This window comes from Sinocyclocheilus rhinocerous, unplaced genomic scaffold (genome assembly GCF_001515625.1).
Source record: "Sinocyclocheilus rhinocerous isolate Xijiao unplaced genomic scaffold, SAMN03320098_v1.1 scaffold1316, whole genome shotgun sequence".
Lineage (NCBI taxonomy): Eukaryota > Metazoa > Chordata > Actinopteri > Cypriniformes > Cyprinidae > Sinocyclocheilus > Sinocyclocheilus rhinocerous.
In genome coordinates this window covers 235784-250812 of record NW_015646346.1, presented here as the reverse complement: position 1 = coordinate 250812, position 15029 = coordinate 235784, and the positions used below count along the sequence as shown (strand labels likewise).

Sequence of the window (15029 nt, the reverse complement as noted above, 5' to 3'; positions counted from 1 at the left end):
ATTCCGTGTTTCTGTCTATGGTGAGTACAGATAATTTGTCCTGCCCTTCAAATATTTGTTTTAACATTCACTCAAAACATTAAAGTGAAAATAAGATTGTTGATTAGATTTATTTAGATTTCTCTTTATTTTCTCATATTTTCAGCACACCTGCCTGTTCCTGTCATCAGCAGTAACTCTTCACAATGTTCTTCATCTTCATCATCATATTGTTCATTGGTGTGTTCAGTGGTGAATGTGGGTCATGTGACTCTCTCCTGGTACAAAGGAAACAGTTTATTGTCCAGCATCAGTGTGTCTGATCTCAGCATCAGTCTCTCTCTACCTCTGGAGGTGGAATATCAGGATAAAAACACCTACAGCTGTGTGCTCAACAATCCCATCAGCAACCAGACTCAACATCTGGACATCAGCAAACTCTGTCAGCCATGTCCAGGTATGTTGGTGTTGATATTAATGTTGATTAACTGAGCTGATCTATTAAGTTATAGTGCTGATGTTTGGTAGTGTTTGTTGTAGATCAGGCTAACAGATTCACTCACACTAATAATGGCTCATTTTGTTCATTACAGATCAGGACTTACCTTTATTGTACATAGTGCTGATTTCTGCTGCTGCTGGAGCTCTGTTGATTGTAGCTGCAGTCGTGACGTGTTGCATCTGCAAGAAACTTAGAAAAAATGACAGAGAAGGCAAATGTTAACTACTGCTTTTAAACAAGAAATGTGAAAAATACACTAAATATTTTACTCCATTAATAGCCTAAATTAACCCTATTATACTTAAAATTTCATCTATTTTAATTTAGTCCATCTAGTTTTCTAATATTTTACATAGATTGTATGTATTAATGCTTACATTTGAGCCTTGATAATGATACATATGTTGTAAAGAAACAGATCTAGTTAAGATTGGCTATTTAATGCACCTATTTCATCTATTGCTGCAGTTCAGACTTGTGAAGAAATGATCACTTATGCTGAGCCAACGTTCTACAAAAGAAAAGCACAATTGGTAAGATCTCTGTATTTTGTCACGTGTGTGCGTAGATCAGAAACAGGCAGGAGCAAAACGGAGAACACAAATGAACTTAGATGAGAACCAACAAACACAGAGGGAGAACTGAGGACTTAAGTAACAGACACAAATGAGGATAATTGAGACAACAGGTGGGATGAATGAACTAATTAGAACACAGGCAAAACCAGGTCACAGGGAAGAAAGCAAAACCCAGTGGGGACACAGAACAGACTGACATGTTACATATTTAGGCCCCGTCCACACAGAGACGCGTTTAGCTGTATACGCATACATTTTGTATCTTATAGGCGTTTCGTCCACACGGATCCGGCGTTTTGGGAGAGTGAAACCGATATTTTTTGAAACCGGGTCCCAGAGTGGATAAATCTGAAAACGCTGCCCTTGTGTTTTCGTGTGGACAGCCAATCCGTATATTTTCTGAAACGATGAAGTCATCAGCCCACGTCTCGCCCCTAGTCAGACACCGCTACGTCACGTAACAGCAACAAAAACATGAACAAACACTGAACGATTGTCTTTTTATTAACTAACATTAACACAGATTAATAAATGTATTGTTCCATGTTTGTTTGTATACAGCGCGCAAAGTTTATGCGCATAGTCCAAGTCTTCTTCTCCGTTTTTAGTGTATCTCTGTGGCAGAATTACAGCGCCACATGCACATGTCAGTTTTGTGGTTTCGTGTGGACGCAGATAGATCGGATATGGAAAGATCTGGCTTCGTGTGGACGTAGCCTTAGTCTCAGTGTCAGTTAAGCTGTAAGTCACATTTAGGTGTGTGAGCGCTTGTGTTTTTGTCTGTCGATTTGATCATTACATTCTTACATACATACTGTAAGAGCACCATATCGGATATGCATGAAAGCCATAAGATCGCCCTTAAATGTGAATAATGCAGTGAACTGTATGTACTGGTACCATTTTGGGAACAAGTTCAGCAAAAAAATATAAGTAGAGGCCCTTTTTTCCCCAAGTAAATTAAGTAAACAGTACATGTTTATTTTAGCAAAAACATTCAGTAAGACTATCTGACAGGAAAGTAAAGCTTCAGAAAGTGAAAGTCATAACGATGCACACATTTCTCATGGTTTGCACAACAATACATAAGAAGCAGCACTTTTAAATCATTTGATTAAATTCAGACCTGCTTTTTAGCACCACGGCTGCATTTACATTGTTCTTTTTTTCCGCAGACTCCAAAGACATTTGGAACAGATTGGCTATTGCTACAACAAAATCACATATCATATATATATATATATATATACAGTATATATATATATATATATATATAGTGTATATATTGTACATTCTGTCATTACTTCAATATAGGGTATTCTAATTCTAATTGTATTAATTTTTTACACAGTTTATATCAATAGTATCATGTAACAGAATTTGTTTATAATGTCACACATTTAAATGATGCTATGAGATTTGCATTTTGCACCACAATATGCATGTTGCAGCATTCTAGTGTGAAATTCCACATGCTACTTCACAACCAAAAAAATGGCTCACAGGTCTGTTCAAAGACGGTCACACATCTGCTGTTATTTATGCATTTGGAAAAACTGTGAATTTTTAAATGCAGCATGCATCATGTTTATATTTCTGCATACCATTAGGTCTGTGGTGGAGGGGTGGGGGAGTGGGGTATTCGCATGCCTTGCCCCCACAAATGAGTTACTGTGCCCCCCTTCCCCTCTTCTCCCCTCCTTGCTGAAAGTGATCGATTTCGAATGCGAAAGTGAAACTGACAAAAAAGAGCACGCATACGAAAGCGAGTAATGTGACCGTCAGCAACTGCACGTGATCGCAGATTGCATGCTTCCCACACGAAACAAACAGAAACAGAATAGAGTTTTTCAAATCCCAGTAATCAAATATGGTTTTAATGATTATCCATAATGTTAAACGACAACACTAATCGTTTAATATTGTTGTTTTTTCCCCGCTATTAAGATACCAATAGCGGCATATCGCGGTTAATAGTGGTGTATCGCTATTTGCAACCCTCAAACTAGAGTGAGCTTGGCGACTTCTTGTAAATCTTTAGGGACCCCTACGGTTGGGAATCACTGCTCTAGGGTACAAATACGCACTATTTAGTTATAAAGAAGATACAACCGTATCTCTTTGAAGACAGCGTGCAGCGACAAACTGTTGTACCCCTAAAGGCATTGAATTTGCTTTCATTGTAAGAATTTTTGTAATTACGGTTTAAAACTCCAATCACTAAAGTATTCATAAAAAAGGCATTGAAGCAAAAAAAAAAAACTACTGAGAATCTGATCTCAATCTGGCTCAAGTAACCTTAGCAGTAATAGGAAGGCAAACATTTTCTTGATGCCACATTTCTACTATTATAAATTTATTATTATTATTATTATTATTATTATATCTTGTGTATTTTATTTTTACAGAAAATCAAAGAGGAGACCCACGTATAGTATGCATCTGTCGCCATAAGAGGATGATCAAACCTTTTTTAAGTACAAGATCCAGCTGTGTGGTCACTTTCACTTTCACTTTTGTATTGTTGAGTTTTGGGATTGGTGAGAATCATCAGATGTATTCATTACAAAATTCATTTAGACGGCATGATATCAAACCCACAAGATTAAAATTAAAAGTCTATTTTGATGCATCAAAAAATAAATATAGACTTGCCTAATGTGCAGAAATGATCCTCACTGTTTATTGCACATCAAGCATGCAGGTTTGAGCTTCCATGTTTAGCATATTTGATCAACTCTTTATGTGCATCAGTCAATGTTTATATGTGAATTAGAGCCCAATGTCTTTATAAACTGTTTGAAGCTTGAAGAGGTTAGTTGTGTGGACTTTCAATGGATAATGTAAAATGACGAGAGAATATTAAACACACCTTCGTGTGTGGTCTGGAGATGAACAAAGGTTGTATAGGTTTGGAACAACATTAGGGTGAGAAAGTGATGACAGAAATGTCAGTTTTTAAGCGAACTATGCCTTTAAAGTCTCAAAAATGTGTGCGTGTATCCCCAAGTGCAAAACGTAGATGCAAAATACTCATCAAAAATAGTCAGAGTGAACCCTGCTTCATTCTGTACAGACATGTTTTGCATGAGCATGTCTGCTGCTAGACGTTGGTGTTTGATGTCAGTTTGCGAGTGTGTCTGAGGTGTCAGAAGTGTGTCTGTTTGAATGACATGTGGTTGAAGGTGTTTTTTCCATTCCAGCTCATGATACTCACAGTTTGACTTCTACTTTACAGAAAACAACTTAAAAAAAACACTGCTGATATAAAACAGGTTTAACAGTTCAATAAACCATAAGTTAATATTTATTGACAGTTTTTGCCCTATTTTGCTAACAAAAGTTAAACAAAACAGAAGAGTTTTCCAATAACACAGATTGGTGTTTCATTCTTGAATGATGCAGTGTTTTTTAACAAACAGTCAAACTGTCAATGATTAATGATGAACTGTGAAAATGATGAACTGTCATTCACCCGTTTATAAAAACTGTCACTTGCTTCGTTCATGAATTAATCAGCCGGTTTGAACCAACACGGAAGTGACTAAAACTGCAATTCATCGACTGGCCGCTAGAGGTTAGCTCCTAGACTCCCCATGTTAAAATGCCCAACTTTACAGCAGAAAAAAAATAAATGTTTACAGCCTGGTACAAAAAGTGGTTTTGGTCTATATAGCTGATTTTGCCCTTCATGACAACTGTGAGGGGGGTGAATTTTTTTTCTTTTCGATTATCCGGGAGTGACGCGCAGTGACGCGCTGCCAAGATGGCGACGGCCAACTCCGCCCACTTTGAGCTTCAAAAACGCTCTTCAGAAACCTACGGGTGACGTCACGGACACTACGTCCGTCTTTTTATACAGTCTATGGTTTGAATGAATCAGATGACTTGCCTTCAAGACTTGCCTCAACCTACTTGCAAATTTCTTTATAATCAATGTTATTTTCCACCAGTTCATTCTTACACAAGTTTCCCAAAGGATTTGTGCAACACTCAAAGATATAAGAAAACGCACACATAGACATAGTCCACAATTAAACTCAATTCATACAGCAATTCAACGGAACAATAACAAACAAGCACCGTGCTACATAAGGTATATATATATATAGCATGCATGTATGTATTTATGTCCCTCAAACTCCATACCACCATGTTAAATTGCTGCTATTTGACATTTAAAATCTTAAGCATATGCCTGAAATCACATGACTTGCTAGAAGTGACATAATTTCCTTGGAGGGAAAGCACCTCTGAGAGCAAAGATTCAGTCATAAACTTTTCTCACATTTCCTCATTTTAGACGAGTTATAGTCTTAATACTGTAAAACATGGCATGTCCACCCTGTTGTAATGGCCTTCATTAGCTTAAACCTCTACTCTGTTGCACAGTGCAATGTAAAAATTTAACAGGGTGGACACATTTCTTATATGAATGTCTGCAATATAACAAAGAGTGAAAAATTTAAGGGGGTCTGAATACTTTCCGTACCCACTGTATGTGTGTCAGAAATAATAGGTTATACTAGTCTGAGTTTGATCAGCGTATGGAACACCGACATTTTCTCCCTCTAACAAGACCCTCTCAAAATCTACCAAATTGTATGAATAACCCTTACATATTTATAGTGAGCACCAAACAAAAGATACATCCAAAAAAAAGGGAACAAAGAGTGTCGCCAAAATAGAGAACCAAGAAAAACCGCTAGTCAAAGCTGAAGGCAAATGATCGTATAAAAACAAAGCAGTAATGGCAAGTCTTAATATTCTAGAATACAAACACATCAAGATGAAACAACAGATGATATGATGCATTATTGTTTACCTCAGATGCCCCACAGGTCTTCATCTGGCAATGGCAACAAATGAAATTAAATAACTTGCTAGCCAGATAAAGTAATCATCACTTCATGAAAAGTAAATGTTTAGCAGTAGTGAATTATTTTCAGTTTTTAATGAATGATCCAGCACATTTAAGGCAGTGGCTAAAGGCTGCCAAGAATGTCTCCATTTGGATGCAGTGTTTCTATGGACGCATTGATTTTATTTATTAATTTTTTTAATGCTCCTAAAAATTCAATATACTGCAGCTATTGCAAGTCCACACGACCGTAAGTGGGCCTTACCATCATGTTTATGAATCTGCGTGTGACCGTTTCATCAGTGTACATCAGTACACTGTTAATGTTTACATGCCTGTTTATTGTGTTTAAAATCAGCATATGCCACATATATCCCTGTGATTATGGTTACTACAATTATCAGCTTAATTGCATCAATTTGATCTTAGCATTGTGTTTACATGAAGTAAAGTTTAGTCATTGATTTGTCAGACCAGCAGTGCATCAACAGGCAGTATGGTGGAAATTACAAGAAACAGTACAACTGTAGCAGCTTTAGTAAAAAATCAAGCAAAAGAAAAAAAATTATAAGCGCTTAATTATAATAATTCAGTTTTTGCTGTGATGTTGAGGTGAAATGTGACTGGAATTGATACCATATACTAAAATCTTGGTTTCGTGATATTCTCTGAGAGCCATGAAAGTTTCTGCTGATTCTCTTCTCATGTGTCTTACTTTTTCTTCATTGTCTCTTTCAGCTAAAGTCAAAATAATGTATGATGTCACATTAGTGTCTGATTAGCAGCCTCAGTCTCATTCCCATCAGGTGATGTCTCATTAGCAGTATTCAGTATGTCAGACGGATTAGGGGACGAGTCTTTTAAATGAGTCTCCTGTAATAAATCACAGATTCACATGTAAATGATGATGATGATTGGGTTATAGAAACACATGGTGCTTTTTCCAGATGTTTGCTAGTTGCACACAGGGTTTCTTTTCCTAAATAATAAACACAATGTTGGACTTGTGACCCAAAGGTCACAGGTTCGAGTCTCGGTATCGGCAGGGATTGTAGTTGGGGGGCCAGCACTCTCTTCTACCTACAAATACCACGACTGAGGTGAGACCCTTGAGCGAGACACCAAACCCCCAACTGCTCCCTGGGCTCCGCAGCAAAAATTGGCTGCCCACTGCTCCGGGTGTGTGTTCACGATGTGTGTGTGTTTGTTCACTACTCAGTGCTGTGTGTGCACTTGGATGGGATAATTTCGAGTATGGGACACCATACTTGGCCACACATTACTTTAAGTTTCACTTTCACTTTCAAATACAATGAATCTTCAGTCTGATAAACTGCATCACAGTGTGATCTTCTGTACTAATGCAATATTTGAATAACAGTGTCTGAAGCATAACGTTTAGAATATCGCAAACTATTTACGAATAATTTTGATGGTTCTATTAAAAGGAATAACAAATATAAAAAAAACAAAAATTGTCACAAATAATAAATATCAAATGTCACAAATAATATGACTTGTAATTTTGCATTTGAAAATCCACATTCATCTTCCTAAACAACATGCACATCTAAAGTGCTTCAAATATGCTCACAGAAGTATCTCACCTGATCACTGCACTGCCTCCTGCTGCCTGTTTGAACAACAACAAACTCAATTAAACACATTATTTTGGTTAATTAGGATAAAAATACATCTTTTTACATCTTTCAAAGATTGCTTTCGAGCGATTTCTATCTTGTTATCTGTATGCGATACAAACCCTTCCTTTTTGTTTGAAGCCTGCCATAGTAAATCACACCAGCGGCTGCAGCAACAAGCAGCAGAACACAAACACATATTCCTGCTACAGCAGCTGAAGACAGGGCAAAATCTGTAATGATAAAGACAGACAGTCATTATTACTAGAGAGAGATAATCAGTTTTACTGATATACATCTTTTTACTTTGATCATCAGTTTTAATTATTGATTAAACTTTTGGCAGTAGTGTCATTTTAATGTACACATGATGGTGATAGAGATGCTCTTAATCATATTTTAATACTGAGTCAAAGCTCTCTTTTTCACACTGGCAACAATGCAAACATTTTCTAAACATTTCTAATTGTATTTTAAAATTATTAAAGGTCAAAGGCCCTGAAGGACTTAATTTTATTTACCAAAGACAGTAACAAAAAGTGTCATTAAAATACCATCTCATCACAACATTTAGGTTTTTGGTTAGACCAGGATCTAAACTGACAGATTGCCCCTCCACTACAGACTTGGTCTTCTTTTTATCTCGTTGAGCAGCAGGAACACCTGAAACACAAACCAACAGCTGCTGATGAAAAAAACCTGCATAACCTGAGAGAACTTTAAACATGAATGCAATTGCACAAACCTTTCTTGACTTTGAATCTGACAAACAACATTTATCCAAGTTTTATACTTACAAAACACATTTTACATACTGATTTTACATTAAATACTCAACTAAGAGAAGCTGATCAGATATTATTTGATGAGAGACTGTCATTGTTTCAGAGCACAACTAACTGTTAAAACTAACAACTCAATCAATCCACAAATAAATCTACAAAATCCAAATTAACAATAAATGTGTTTTAAAGAAATTATCTATATAATTTATGTGAATATACAGGTAAGTGGAAAAACACATAAATGATGTACTTAAAACATGTATAATCTCCCTTTTAACATTTATTAAATGACTCACCGTGAACAGCAACTCTGGAGATCTTTGAATTGCTGCTGCTGCTGCTGATTATCACTAGTCTATAAAGTCCAGAGTCTGTGGTTCTGATGTCTCTGATGGTCAGAGATCCAGTCTGATGATCCAGCTTCAGTCTGTCTCTGAATCTCTCTTCACACTGATCATCTGTACAGATCTTACTTTGATCTCCAGTGATTTCAGCGATGAAAGTGTCATTAAAATACCATCTCATCACAACATTTAGGTTTTTGGTTAGACCAGGATCTAAACTGACAGATTGCCCCTCCACTACAGACTTGGTCTTCTTTTTATCTCGTTGAGCAGCAGGAACACCTGAAACACAAACCAACAGCTGCTGATGAAAAAAACCTGCATAACCTGAGAGAACTTTAAACATGAATGCAATTGCACAAACCTTTCTTGACTTTGAATCTGACAAACAACATTTATCCAAGTTTTATACTTACAAAACACATTTTACATACTGATTTTACATTAAATACTCAACTAAGAGAAGCTGATCAGATATTATTTGATGAGAGACTGTCATTGTTTCAGAGCACAACTAACTGTTAAAACTAACAACTCAATCAATCCACAAATAAATCTACAAAATCCAAATTAACAATAAATGTGTTTTAAAGAAATTATCTATATAATTTATGTGAATATACAGGTAAGTGGAAAAACACATAAATGATGTACTTAAAACATGTATAATCTCCCTTTTAACATTTATTAAATGACTCACCGTGAACAGCAACTCTGGAGATCTTTGAATTGCTGCTGCTGCTGCTGATTATCACTAGTCTATAAAGTCCAGAGTCTGTGGTTCTGATGTCTCTGATGGTCAGAGATCCAGTCTGATGATCCAGCTTCAGTCTGTCTCTGAATCTCTCTTCACACTGATCATCTGTACAGATCTTACTTTGATCTCCAGTGATTTCAGCGATGAAAGTGTCATTAAAATACCATCTCATCACAACATTTAGGTTTTTGGTTAGACCAGGATCTAAACTGACAGATTGCCCCTCCACTACAGACTTGGTCTTCTTTTTATCTCGTTGAGCAGCAGGAACACCTGAAACACAAACCAACAGCTGCTGATGAAAAAAACCTGCATAACCTGAGAGAACTTTAAACATGAATGCAATTGCACAAACCTTTCTTGACTTTGAATCTGACAAACAACATTTATCCAAGTTTTATACTTACAAAACACATTTTACATACTGATTTTACATTAAATACTCAACTAAGAGAAGCTGATCAGATATTATTTGATGAGAGACTGTCATTGTTTCAGAGCACAACTAACTGTTAAAACTAACAACTCAATCAATCCACAAATAAATCTACAAAATCCAAATTAACAATAAATGTGTTTTAAAGAAATTATCTATATAATTTATGTGAATATACAGGTAAGTGGAAAAACACATAAATGATGTACTTAAAACATGTATAATCTCCCTTTTAACATTTATTAAATGACTCACCGTGAACAGCAACTCTGGAGATCTTTGAATTGCTGCTGCTGCTGCTGATTATCACTAGTCTATAAAGTCCAGAGTCTGTGGTTCTGATGTCTCTGATGGTCAGAGATCCAGTCTGATGATCCAGCTTCAGTCTGTCTCTGAATCTCTCTTCACACTGATCATCTGTACAGATCTTACTCTGATCTCCAGTGATTTCAGCGATGAAAGTGTCATTACAATACCACGTCATCACATCATTTGGGTTTTTTATTACACCAGGATCTAAAGTGACAGATTCTCCCTCCTCCACTGACTTTCTCTTCATTTGATCTTGTTCAGCTGCAGAAACATCTGAAACACAAACCAACAGCTGCTGGAGGACCCTTTTTTCGGGGAACTACTGTATACATCACGAGAGAACTGTGGACATGAAAGTGAATGCACATTCTCAGTCTGGACATTCAGAGTGAAATGCAACAATTGTGCATGTATTGTGCTTATAAACACATTTTACATACTTATATTACATGAAATCCTCATTTAAACAGCTGATAATAAAAGGTGATCAGAGATGACTAAAAACGTCTCAGGTTACTTGTGTAACCATGGTTCCCTGAGAACAGACCGGTCAGTGAAGACGAAGAAGAGAATGATGTGCGCTACCGGCGCCTATTTTGTACTAGTCGCGACGGTAGTGACGTCATGGCTGTCGCCGGCCAAACAAGTTGGTGTTTTTTCAATGTAGGCTTCAGACACGGGTCACGACGAGGCGTTCCCCATAGCGACCCCTAGAGGACGCAGTTCGAAGTTCCACGAAAGGGAACTGTTAAGTCCACCAGAGCACAACAGCAGCTTCTTATAAAACTATCAGCTCATCAATGAAAATAATTTAGTTTTCAAATTAAACTGTTCTGTTTAATAAGAAACAAAAGAAACAGACAAACAAAAAATCAATTAACACTTTAATATGATTTAAACATATATAATCTGCTTCTGCTTGACTCATTTAAAGAATGTTTCATAAAATGACTCACCAAGAACAGCAAAACTGAAGATCTTTTCACTGATGCTGCTGTTATTAATGACCTTTAGTTCATATTCTCCAGATTCTGTGGTTTTGATGTCTCTGATGGTCAGAGATCCAGTCTGATGATCCAGCTTCAGTCTGTCTCTGAATCTCTCAGTACCTTCATTACACTGAACATCTGTACAGATAAAACTCTGATCTCCATTGATTTGAGCGATGCGAATGTTATTGCAATACCATTTCATATCTTCTAGGTGGATTGTTTTAACACCAGTCTGTAGAGTGACTGAATCTCCCTTCATCATGGTCACTTTGTCTGTATCATCGCTAAAAACACCTGGAGAAAAAAAAATGAACAGGTAATTATAAATTATGAGCGAGTACATCATGAATTAATCTTCCAAACCGCGTTTTTGTCTTATTCCGAATCACTACGGTACACTTATAATAAGTACTTATATTTGGACTATTGTAGCCTGGTCGGGTCGTCACCGCTGCGGAGTAACACATACCTGCGTGATTCGCCATAGACATAAACTTAGAGAAGTAGCTCCGGTTGGAATGTTCTTCCGCGGAATGTGTGCAGTTCTGTTTATTAACCGCTAGAGCGCCAAAAGTTACATAGTGCTGCTTTAAAGTGAAATTACTGAATCTACACATAGGAGCCTGATAAAAATGCTCATTTTATAAGAAAATTTCAAACAGCACTTAGAGGCATTTATATCTGAACCCTTCAACTCTTCTTTTTAATTATGCAAATGTGTCATTAAATCTCTACAAATGTATAAAATTGATCTGAGATCAGGTATAAAAAACACAAATAAAAATAAAAACAAAAACATAGACACTAGGTAAAAATAAAACTAGGTAGACGCTTCAAATATTTCGAAAAAAGCTATAACATAAGAAAGCCTTGTTTACTTAAATCATGTGACTTTGGCAGATTGATATGCACTCTGAACCACTGGTTCCAAACAAATCTTTCACAAAGGTTTTGAAGCAGCCTTCACTGGCCAATGGCTGCCCAAGAGGCCGTCTGACTGTGAAGCAACCAACCACAGGTTGTTTTGTTCATTGTCATTTTCATTGTAAAAATGCACTCTAAAATCTCTGTTGTATATTTAAGACTGGAACAGTTTATATACACTATTTTTTATTTTATTTTATCTTTACAATCACTTTACAATCATGAAAACACTTTACAATCATAAAATACACACACACAAAAAAGCAGTAAATGATTTGGGATGTGAAAGGGGCAGCAACAGCAGCCAATAGGAATCTGTGGGAAGAAAACTATGAGTAGGATGCTCCAGTTCATTAAATGAAAATCTTATATATTCATGAAAGTTACATCAAAATCAGCTTCACCGTGCCATCTCATTTGTCAGACATTTAAGTTTCAACCCGTCAACTGCATAATGTGACCACAGCTGCGCGCATTAGATCAAGGCTTCAACGTATCAAGCATGCTGCACAATCTCCAGAAAAATCCTGTATTGGGGCGTGTATTGGTTTCACAGAGTAACATGATTGATGACAAAAGAAATGTGTGTTCGTCTTGAAGTGCACTGATTGATCGATAAGTTGCGTTCACGCTACAGGTGTTCAGCTTGAAGAGGAAGCAATAAGTTTCAGTGGTTCATGAGGCTTCATTTCCTTTTAGACATATATTTTTTTTTTTTAAAGAAGAAGTGATCTACTGTAATTCTCTATTAACATCAGCGCCACTGAAACTGTGCCACAGCACCATTTGTTTTAGCCATTTGAAAGCAACCAGTGTCGGCCCAGATCTGGGCCAACATTATGTTGCTGTCTTTGCTTCTCAAAACTCCAGAACTTCACATTTTGTATGTCTCCCTTGTCTGACACACCAAATTCAGGATTTGCAGTTTCTACTAATTGAGCTGATGAGTTGAATCAAGTGTGATAAATGAGAGAAACATACAAAATATGCAAGTGCTGGGGTTCCTCCAGGGCAGGTTTGAGAAGCACTGATTTACAGGAAATGAAAGTGTAACAAAAAAAAAATAGATTTCTTACCAGACACAAAGAATGCAGTTAATGTGAGAAAAATAAAGAATATCATTTTCACAACTTTTCAACTGAAATGAAATTAGTCCAAATTCTGTTAAAACCAAAGTGTTTAGTGTTTAGTCCTTAGTCCCTGTGTCGACTCCATTGCCATGAAAACTGAAAGTAAATTTCTCCGCTCACTGCAGAGGCCAGTGGGTGGAGCCTAATGTCCATCTCTTCCTCTCTGGACCTAATCATTGGAACTAGAAGGTCCAGCCACACCCTAACACTAACCATAACCTTTTTTTATTATTATTTTTAATTGAACAATATCAATTTACAAACTCAAGTGGGGAACAATAAAATGCATATGAAAAAAGTACACTTTTCCAATTACATCTCCATAATACATAAATGTCCATGTGTGTGTATACATTTCTACATACAATAACTACAAACAAAAAACATTCTTGAAACATTTCAGGGGGTGCAAGAAAAAGAAAAAAAAGGCACAAAATCTTACCAGTCTTAAAAGGAAATACAAGGTTTTATACAATTCCCCAAGGGTTTAATTATGTAAGGAATAATTGACGACGGGCCGTTAAATTCTTAGAAATGTCGGGTGTGCATTATTTTCTAAGAATTCAACGGACCGAATATATAATTAATTTCTCATCCATCTCATCCAACGCCTCCGTTGCTAATTCCAAAATGTCATTTTAGACATAGTAACGGAGGTTTGAGTATTTGATAGCAGACTAATGCAGTTAATAACTAAGTTATGAGAGAGAGAGAGAGAGAGCGAGAGAGAGAGAGAGAGAGAGAGAGCGTGCGTGTGTATTACCTCTCTGAGTCTGTCTCAATAAAATTTAATTTTGTGGCAAAAACATGGAAATTATCTGTCATTTGTATCCTATTGTTTACTATATTTATTTGTTTGGCTGTTATAAGCTGTAAGGACTTTGAAATAACTCAAATCATTTGGCAAGGTGATATGGACATGTATTGCAGTCAAGAGCTGCCTGGAACTACGTTCGCCAACTTTTGATAAGTGTTTTAAAGATTCTAAGTATTTTTTGCATTCATTTTTATAACAATTTAAAGAAGGTTTACTGTTATTCCACTTACTTTTGTGTATATGATATTTACCCATGCATTGTAATAATAATGTTTAACATCAATGGCATATTTTTCGAAAGACCATCTGCATAAACCAAAACCTGAAACAAATTTAGTGATGGAATATCAGTATTGATAAAAAAAAAAAAAAAAAAAAACTGAAATAATATTCAGGACTTTTTAAACTATAGATTCATCTTTTAAAATATTACTGTGTGTCACAATTCACACTGGGAGCAAGGAACGAAGAAACAAGGAGTACTTGAATAACAGTCTTTAATAATAATAATAATAATCCACAGGAAAACCGAGAACAAGGACATTCAACAAGTAGACCCGATAAAACAAGAACTGAAAGGACTAGGGCTTTTAAAAGGCAGGATAATTGAGAAGGAACGAGACCCACCTGGAATCAAATTAACACAAATCAACATGAGGAAGAAACTGGGCCACAGGGGCAAAAACACACACAGAGTAGTACATAATCCTGACATAACACCCCCTCCCGGAAGGTGCGTCCTCGCACCGTAGCAACAACAGAGGGAGGCATGGGTGGGAACTTGGGAGGAGGTTCCGGATGAGGACGGATAATCGGGAGGAGGCCGGCAGACAGAGACCAGGGGGCGACAAGGAGGGAGGAACCAGGGAGGAGACCGGAGGGACCCGGAGCAAGAGGAGCACAGCAGGACCCAGGCCACAGCCATGATGTCGACCCATGGTGGAGCAGACGGCGGGACGAGCCATGGAGGAG

The 15029-nt window shown here is 36.9% G+C and overlaps 1 protein-coding gene and 1 long non-coding RNA gene across 2 annotated transcripts; both read right to left on the bottom strand.

The window, feature by feature from the left end:
- Positions 1 to 220: 220 nt before the first annotated feature.
- On the bottom strand, positions 221 to 938 carry LOC107707350 (uncharacterized). The gene is made up of 3 exons (XR_001636245.1): positions 859 to 938; positions 585 to 670; positions 221 to 257 (listed from the first exon to the last, which is right to left on the bottom strand). It is a non-coding gene; the product is annotated as an uncharacterized LOC107707350 (long non-coding RNA).
- A 7988-nt stretch (positions 939 to 8926) lies between these two features.
- Positions 8927 to 13263, bottom strand: LOC107707333 (uncharacterized). The gene is made up of 6 exons (XM_016511324.1): positions 13187 to 13263; positions 11151 to 11480; positions 10138 to 10467; positions 9483 to 9719; positions 9054 to 9070; positions 8927 to 8971 (listed from the first exon to the last, which is right to left on the bottom strand). The coding sequence occupies exons 1-6, from the start codon at positions 13230 to 13232 to the stop codon at positions 8927 to 8929; spliced, it is 1005 nt and encodes a 334-aa protein (XP_016366810.1). The 5' UTR covers positions 13233 to 13263.
- Between the last annotated feature and the right edge of the window lie 1766 nt (positions 13264 to 15029).